The sequence below is a fragment of the Hypomesus transpacificus genome, chromosome 19, assembly GCF_021917145.1.
Source record: "Hypomesus transpacificus isolate Combined female chromosome 19, fHypTra1, whole genome shotgun sequence".
Taxonomy (NCBI): Eukaryota; Metazoa; Chordata; class Actinopteri; order Osmeriformes; family Osmeridae; genus Hypomesus; species Hypomesus transpacificus.
Window position 1 is genome coordinate 3268412 of NC_061078.1, and position 9050 is coordinate 3277461.

Sequence of the window (9050 nt, forward strand, 5' to 3'; positions counted from 1 at the left end):
AAAACCCCTCACGGAGCAGCTGTCCACTGGCCCCACCAGGTGTTGTGGAGAACATTGGAGTAGCCAGTCATCACTGTGAGTCAGTGTCAAAGGAGTTGTGATTGGGACCTTCTTCAATCAGGGTGTCCACAGCACTTCTGACCATGCAGAAATGCTATCCTCTAAGTATAAAGCTCAAGTTCACCAACGATACGTTTGAAATTATAAGTGAATTTCAAATGGACTCATTCACAACATCTCCACTGACATTACACATACATTCTTTGGTTCATCAATCAGGATGTCAGGAATTATGAATCAAACAGAAGGTAGTTACACACCAGACATTTCCAAATGATTCCTATGAAAGTGTCTTCAAAGCCCAGATTGGACCTTGATGCCTGTCACAGATTCCTCTCACAGATTGCATATTATCCTGTATAACAGAAAACGCAACCCAAGCACTCCCCTTGTAATGCTTTTGAAAAGAGCCAATTAGAGGCATATTAGCCTGCTCATGGAGTGCGTTTACGCAGGCAGACAGACACCATGTGCTTGTCAACTCCTGCACACAGAACAAAAGAGGCAGAACCCTGGCTCCAACCTCCCCACCCTCCTGTTGGCATTGAATAAACAACTGGGTAAACAGCAACGTGGAGAGAAAGATGAATGGTTGCTGTCCTGCACCGAGAGCCCTTTAGAATCTCAACACGACCGGGGACCACAGATACGCAGTCGCCACAGAGTTTGCCAGTGAGTGGAGGACCAGCGTGACACAGACTCGAACACCCCGCCCCCCTTCCTCTCCTACTGGCACAGTGCACACGGGGAGGCGCAGGCTGGTGCTATTGATTTGGTCGATAGATTATAGGGTCAGACGCCACTTCCCTGTGTGCTTCCTCGGGCTGCAGTAATAAATGGCAAGGTAAAAAAAAAAATTGGAGGAGGAAACTCCCATTTTTTTTCAGGGGAAGTGAAAGGGTGGAATAGTTAATGAGGACTTCCACAGCGCTACCCTGGTGTTCTCTGGTTGAACCATGGTAAGTCGCCCTGTGTGGGACATGGGTTGAAAGTGTGTACATTTAGTACTCAGGGGGGGGACAAGGGGTCAGTTGAGTCTGGCAGGCGGGGAACTGAGCACAGGTCATGTTATTAGAGGAAGAGAGAAAGAAAGACGTTGAAAGAAGAGGGGAGAGGGAGAAAGTGAGATGGCAGGTGTGCAGTACTTACCCAGGGTTTGCCATATTCGTGGGTGATGGTGAGAGGAGAGAAGAGTTTGTCTATGCACGGTTTCCACTCTGTTCCACCTTTTCTAGATCCTGTCTTCGCCACACCTGATAGACACTGCTCTCATGTTGAACCTGGAGGAACCCAGATGAAGAGCAACTTATAATGGCAACTTGTCCTTTTGCACTACAAATCTTTTTCTTTCTTTCCCTTTATTTCTCTCTCTGTCACACACACATTTCCACACAAACACACCTTTTGTCTCTGTCTCTCTAACACACTACATTTGGGTCTATTTCTACGTATGTATCTAATGCAAAGCACCACAGTTTATCATACTACCGCAATACAAACATTTGCTTTTACTTGTAACAGGCCAGGTCATATTCATGGCCATAAACGTAAAGCAGAATTAATAAGCTTGAGTGAATAGCGCTTACGGGTAGACTGGGGGCAGTGTAAAATGATTGCCTGTTTTATCTTAGGGTAACCTACGAGGATACAGTACTATATGACACCGACAAAACTAGACCAATCTCAAGACTTGACTCAGTTGCAGCATATGAAAGACCAGAAAGAGAGTACGATGCAGTTCGAGTCCTCATTCTACACTGGGGAGCCCCGAGAAAGTAGAATCAATTATTCAGTTGGACCAAACGACCTACCTGTCTTGATTTACATTGTTGACAGTCTAATCGTGTCTCCCGTTGTCCCGTGCTGATGATGATGTCTCCCTCGGTGATGATCAGCGTAAGTGAAGCACCAGCCTCGCAATGTGTGGGCTGCTAGCTTTAGCACTTTCTCTCTTGAAAAGCACCCCTTCCAATGCCGCTTCAGCTGCTGCTTAGAATCCAATGCAAAACGAGAGTACTCGAGACTAAATGTAAGCATCGTCATTCAGCAAGATCGAATGAAGTGACTCTGACTGACCAAATAACCAGCTAACTGCATCCTTGCGCGTGGAGTAGAACGTTGTGTGCACTCTGCTCCGGATTCGCTACTGAGGGTTTCCCCCGCGAGCGCAGCAGGGACTCCTGCAGCCGAATATAGACCTCAGAAAGGAGCTGTCCAGGTGCTGAATTTGTGATCAACCTCGAGCTGTCCCTGTGATACCCCTCTAGAAGCAGTTGGAGAAAATAATATTTCCAAACAAACCCCATCGAAACATTGTCGTTCGCGCGCGGCATAACATTTGCATGACTTCGGTCACGATCAGTCAGATCTGAGAAAAAAAAAAATCTCCAAAGACACCAAAATCAACGATGAATTTACCCGCACATGTTCCTATGATTATGCCGTCTAGAATGCCTCTAAGTACAGCGTCTTTTATGTTTCTTAAATATATAAAACCTACTATGCGAACATAAATTGCCTTCATACCAATTGGCTTAACCGTTTGTCATTCAACAGGATTAGCCAGTTGATGGTTAAAACGTAGTCTACATCAATCAAATTCAGAACGTCTTCGTAGCCTGTTTCGATCATGCCTGGTTCTGTGCTAGACCAGGCATACTTACAGGATAGGTTTTGCGTGTTGAAATAAAGAAAATTATTGATCTAATTCAGAAGGAAATTTGATCAATAATTGTCCTTAATTTTAAAAAGGCATATGGTACAAAAGCAACTTAAATAGCGGCTGTCATTTATTGAGGCGGGAATGAAATACATCAGAATTTGGCACATATAGAAAAGAAGAGGTTAACTTCAACAATTTGCTCAGTCATTAATATATACAGATTCACGGTACAGTTGAACCGTTTTAAAAGATTGTGTAAAAGTAATTGAAAAGTGTGAGGTCTTTCACATCTGTAACAATGTTGTTCTAAATGAATAATAGATCCATATGAGAAATCAAACTGCGAGGCCCAATTTATATTGGTTAGTCAATTGCACATTGATTTCAAAACATCAACAATTGTGTTTACGTGTAGCCTATACAAAACATTATTCCTCAGTACTGTCATCTTAACACAACAGAAACAGCATACTATATGAACAAGGTGCAAACTTGAATGGCTCATAAGGGGAAGATTTTACATGAACCAAAATATTTAATTACAAATAGGTTTTGTGCAAGAAGGTTTCAGTCTCATTATCTAAATGTTAAGACTTGATCTGATAAGTTTGAAAAAAAGTTTCACAACAAACTAATGTCTTCTGCATCATTATGCCACATCAAACACCCTTTTTTGTACTGACATGGTTGAGTATTTCCACTGTGCTCACATCAGTGTGGAATACCCTACCCTGTGGACAGAAGAATAACTCAAGTGAAACCAGACCAGAAAATATAACCGTAAAACATTTAGTTCTAAAGTATTACCATATGTTTGGACCGGCTCACATGGAAAGATCCAAAGAGAGGGACGATGGAAGGTTTCCACCACTTAAATAATTGTGTAAGTTTTCTTAGGTAGAATACGTTTTGAATATCTAAGATTCCTGTGAATGTTACATAGGGAGAAAATATATGGGAAAAACTCTCAGATCTAGAGAGTCTTGATTTGTGCAAAAGCTCTTTTCCAATATTGACTGAGTAAAAGTGCCTATTCTGATATCTCTAGTTTGGGGTTTCATGTATGTGTTGACAACTTATCTGACCACACGTCCAACAAACCATCTGGTCCAAAGTATAAGTTGGATATGCTTGGAATATGTGCATTACACAGAGGGGAAAATATAAATTTATATATTTTGTACATGGAGAACTCACCATAAACCCTAACATGACAGAGGAATGAGATGATATCCGCATTTATAAGAATAACAAGAAAAGTTTGTATTCGGTCTTAAAACTACAACGCAACATTTGAATCAAGGTCATATCTTGAATTAAATTAGGTAGAACACAATTTTGACAGAATTAACTTGAGTTGAATGTTGTAACTGGGCAAACACAAGCTTGAATAGTACAGCTATGATACATCAATAGCACCATTGTCTACCATTGGCTGTGAGGCGACAACATTATCTCCATACCGTTGTTGCTCCGGATGTCTCTGCCTGAGAGACACACGCAGGTCCAGTCGCTGCAGAGCCAAGTCAGCCTAGGTGAACCAAAGTCATTACGGTGGTGTATCCGTGCTGCAGACTGTCAGTGTCGGTATCACACAGCGTGTAGTCCTCTTTGACAATGCGGTCACAGCCAATCTCTCCGTTCCCGAAAAAGCCAAAGAGGGGGATGTTAGGGAATACCTTACGGAAGGTGTCGGCCTCCACATTGCGCTGGTTGTTGTAGTAGTTGTGGCCGCGGCCCACGCAGGCGAACATGAAGCCCAGGGTGTTCCTCTCTGGGAGGTTGGCTGCCTTCAGCCTCTGGATGGTGGCCTCGGCTGCCTTGGGGCTGCTCACGTCCTGCTCCAGGAGGACCGAGGCACCCTGGATCTTGGGCCCGCTCAGGGCCAGCCCCACTACACCGTATGAGCCCTGGTTACAGCTACACAGAGGGGAGAGACCAGTCATTTAGCAGTAGGAGGTTATCTTCTAAGGGGCACAGCAAACACAGAACTGAATAAATTAGCAAGGTATCGATATACAATATAAAAAAGGATTCACAGAATTTTAGCACTGATCATCCTATAGTCTGAACTTAGTGAGACTATAACAGACCATCCTCTTGCCGGGGCAAAGACATTCTCCACGTGTCCTCCAGCTATGAGAGCCTTGCTCTTGGCCAGAGGCTCCAACACCTGGTTGAGGAAGCGAGCAGCACCAGACTTGTAGGCCTCGTAGCCAAACAGCAGGACCACTCGCAGGTCAGGGTTGTCCACCAACCCTGGAGGGATGTGAGAGCAGGGACTCTATTTTTAACTTTAGTAAAACAATTTCTGGCTAATGAGCCAGAAAAAACGAAATGCTAGTTCAGAATGGCTATTAAGAGAACTTCAATGTGCAACACACCTGCTTCTTCCAGGGCTGTCTGGGAGATGGTCTGTTTGCAGAAGTGGAAGGGTCGTATGTTGACTCCATCCATGCTGGGGAACATGATGGCATAGCCTGCCTCCCCTTCCTGGTGCTCCTGAGGAGGACCGGAGTGGGAGCCACTGGGAGTTACTGGAGGGAGGGTAGAAAAAAAAATAATGATATTACTAATATCCTTCTCTTGATTCAGTGCATCTTTTCAGATGGAAAAAAAGCAGCACTTGCACTTTTTCCTAGAACCTGTGTTCTAAATCCACTATATATTAGGGCGCCGGCATAACATTGCTTGAGATAAACTGCGGTTGACTTAATCTCCATCTATCCTTTAAGGAGATTGAGAATCCGTTTCCATTTCATTTAAGTCGAGAAAACTGACCCTGCTACGACCCAGATCCATGATGCCGCAGGGCAGCGTAACCACAAACAACCCTGTCTGCTGTTTAACCTGATAGACGAGAAGAACAGCTAGTGCATCTGAGCATGCTTGAGGGGAAACATTCTGATTCAGTGTCACTTCTACAGAGGGCTGTGATTATACAAAGAAATGGGGAAGCCTGACTGGGGGCAGACAAGGCTATCTATCAGTCTAACAGCCCTGGCGCTACTCAGGAGCAGAGTGAACCAACGGGGCAGGAGGAAGATTGATGTCCAACAACCCTAGCTGGCAGGTGACTCATTCCTCTCTGATATGCTTAAGTGAAATGACAACATTCAAATACTCCACCGGAAGAGAGTGCATCATTCAGCTGCAACTGGGATAATGACTGGGTTATCTTCAACTGACACCCCCTCTGCTACAAATTAGCCTACAGTTCGGGAGCAGACTTCGGTTTATGTTTAAGTCGAAGTATAAAAACTGCCTAGACAGTGTTCTATGTAAACTTTCTACAAAAATATGACCACCTGTGCTATTAAGTGTGTGTGTGTGTGGGGATATGTAACTTATAGGAGGTAGCCAGATTGTCATCTTTGATTGGATATGAGGAAAAACTGAAACACTTACAAACAACCCCAGGGGTTGCGATGCCCATGACGTCACACCCAGTGGGGAACAGCCGACTCAGATCCTCCACTGTCTCTGGACTTTGATGGCTTTTCCGTGCTGCAGTGGGGAAAGGAATACATTCATTGCCTACAGCATATCAAACTAAAATAATGTTGTAAAGATATTAAGGTGTATTCAAACTCCCCACAAGGGCTCATCAATGAAATGTCTATGACATCTTCCAGTTGTCAAATAGCTTAAAGCAGAGGCAGAACCATAGAAAAAGATTGACAAAAAGAGAATTCAGAGAACATTTTTCTATGACTCTAGCCAACAGACACTATATTCAAAGCATGATTAGCCAGAAAAACATACCTTTCTTTTGCTTAAAGCAGCAGTATTGCCCATTGAAGGTCTCACTGTCAACCATGACCAGAACTGTTTTAGGTAGCAGGAATACATTCTGAAATATAAGGTAGAAATATACTAAGTTCATTGGAGTAATGTTTGAACACACTGCTTACTTTTGAATTCCTACGGAAAACCTATTAGTCACTGTGTGTCAACTCTCCACTGACATATAAGGGGTGCATCTTCACCGTTTAACTATTCCAACGTGTGTTGCGATTTTTGAGTAAATTAATCTTACCTCCACTTCATCAGCCAGACTGTGACACAGAGCGTGTCCTTCTGGGTTTGACGGTCCTGAAGCTGAGATCCACGTTAGCTTCTGTTGGGTCCTTAGGACTCTACGGGCACAATTCCTCCACAGTCTGCAGACACTGCACAGTGGAGACCGACCAAACAATGTCACTAGCTAACTTCTACCTTCGTTGTTCGTTACTGCCCAGTTAGCTGTTTAACTAGCTAACAGCTAACTAGCTGGGTGTCACTGGCAGACAATACAGCCAGCAAACCAACAACTTGGCTGTAACGCTACAGCTTCTAATATGTCTTATTCAAAAAAGGACTACGCTATACTAAAGTACGTGACTAGCTTATCTTGAATACAAATAATACAACTTGCAATTAACGATACCGTAGCTAGTTCCGTAGCTATTAGCTTGCTCCAACCAGCTGACATAGCAAGAGCTAGCATTAACTAGCTAGCTAGCTAAGTTTGCTACACAGTCGCTCGTGAACCAACAATGTGTATCTTTGCAGTAGCCTACTTACCTTTCGATTCGAAGGAGTGACTTTGTTGGTACGAATGTCAATATTCTTTCAACTACTTCTGCAACATTGCTCAGTACGTATTCCGCCTTACTTTCGTGCAAAGCACCTGAAAAAAATCCATCATCCATTTTTGCTCCTCGAAATCCTTCAGCTTGAGCTACTTACATTCACCTTTCACCCAAGCAATTCTCCAACAGAGCAGTACGACAATCAGACTACCACCGCCACCTAGTGATTTGTGGCGATACCCGCCAGCAAAGACAGTAAGACCAACAAGCGATTCAAGATAGATAAAATGGAAGCAAATAAGTGACTTCATGTTTTGAATTGAACCCTTTGCATTGAATAATTAATATTGAAATGTAAACACCACAGAATTGGTGGTTGGTTTTGGCCTAGTTCAAATTCGAACTGTTAAATTCAGATCCCCAAAATTCAATTAAAAAATTAAAGCTTCAGGAATTCAAATAGAACAAAATTCTGGCTGCTCAATTTTGAATGGTGAAATCCAGATCCCCCCAAAATTGGGCCGAAAACATTCGAGCCAAAAACATTTAGATTGCAACATCCTGGATACCAAGGATAGGTAAGGCAAATGAGCCTGAATGCAATTGAACTCTATCACTTCTCAGAGAAGGGTCCAACTGCCGACCTCTCTCCTCAGGCCCCTCTCATCCATGTGTAGCAGCAGGGAGTCATACATGCATACATGCCACATGCATACATGTATATTATTCATTCAATCACAACCTGGGGTCGGAGGAGAGAGCGGTCCAGTCTGAGGCAAGCAATACTTGGTATCCAATTGCTCGGTTGCAATCAAAACATTTTCGGCTCGAATTCTTTCCGCTCGGCTTCACCATTCGAATTTGAGCAGCCTGAATTTAGTTTTATTTGAATTTTCGAAGCTTTTTTTTAGTTGGTGGAATTCTACTGTTCGAATTTGAGCTACCTGTATTTCTGAACCTTGAATTTTGGGACCTGAATTCTTTCATAAATAAATTCATATTTAAATTTTAAAGAGATTAATTAAAAACCAACACATTTGGTGGTGTTTACATTTCAATAATCAATGCCTTTTAAAATTCAAAACATGATGTCATTGATTTGCTTCCATATAAATACAGTTCATCCAGTTACATTTAACATCTTAAAATGTTCGATTTGTTGTGACAAACATCAGAGTGTAAGCCATACATAGTATGCCTATCTGGCAGAGTTGTCTGATATCCTCCCCTAATCCAGGCAATAACATAGAAGTAAACACAAACATAGGTTTTTAACTTTTACTAGTACAGCATTATTATATAACATTCATATACAATTTGCACCAAGACAGCACCAATAAACATGATTGTGTAGGAAAAGATAAATTACGTGTTTGGAATGAGATATGAGGCTAGTTGTCTTATTGACATCACTAGAAGTCTATATTGTAAACTTGAAATTACTATAAAACATGGTAAACTGATCACAAAATCTTAAACACCACATAAAACCTTGGTCAACATAATGTGCCGTTTTCATTCTTCACAATGTGCAAATTCTGCATTAAAATAACAGGCTAACGGTATTTTAATGAAAGGTAACAGAATTAAACATAACTCAGCTTTAGTGTGTTCCTTTTGCTGTTATAGATCCTACACCTTTCGGCATAATCTCCCCAATGTACCTATTATTTTCTGAGTGGGGCGCCAACGCGGGGCCCAATGGGAATTGTAGACAAGGAAGGGGCCACCAATACACATGAGAGTGAGGAGAT

General features: G+C 42.5%; 1 protein-coding gene across 1 annotated transcript; it reads right to left on the reverse strand.

Annotated features, from left to right (window-relative positions):
- Positions 1-2831: 2831 nt before the first annotated feature.
- fbxo22 (F-box protein 22) lies at positions 2832-7477 on the reverse strand. The gene is made up of 7 exons (XM_047041783.1): positions 7289-7477; positions 6762-6894; positions 6488-6575; positions 6131-6229; positions 5107-5259; positions 4816-4981; positions 2832-4642 (listed from the first exon to the last, which is right to left on the reverse strand). Exons 1-7 carry the CDS (start codon positions 7414-7416, stop codon positions 4249-4251), a joined length of 1161 nt encoding a protein of 386 aa, XP_046897739.1. The 5' UTR covers positions 7417-7477; the 3' UTR covers positions 2832-4248.
- Positions 7478-9050: the final 1573 nt, after the last annotated feature.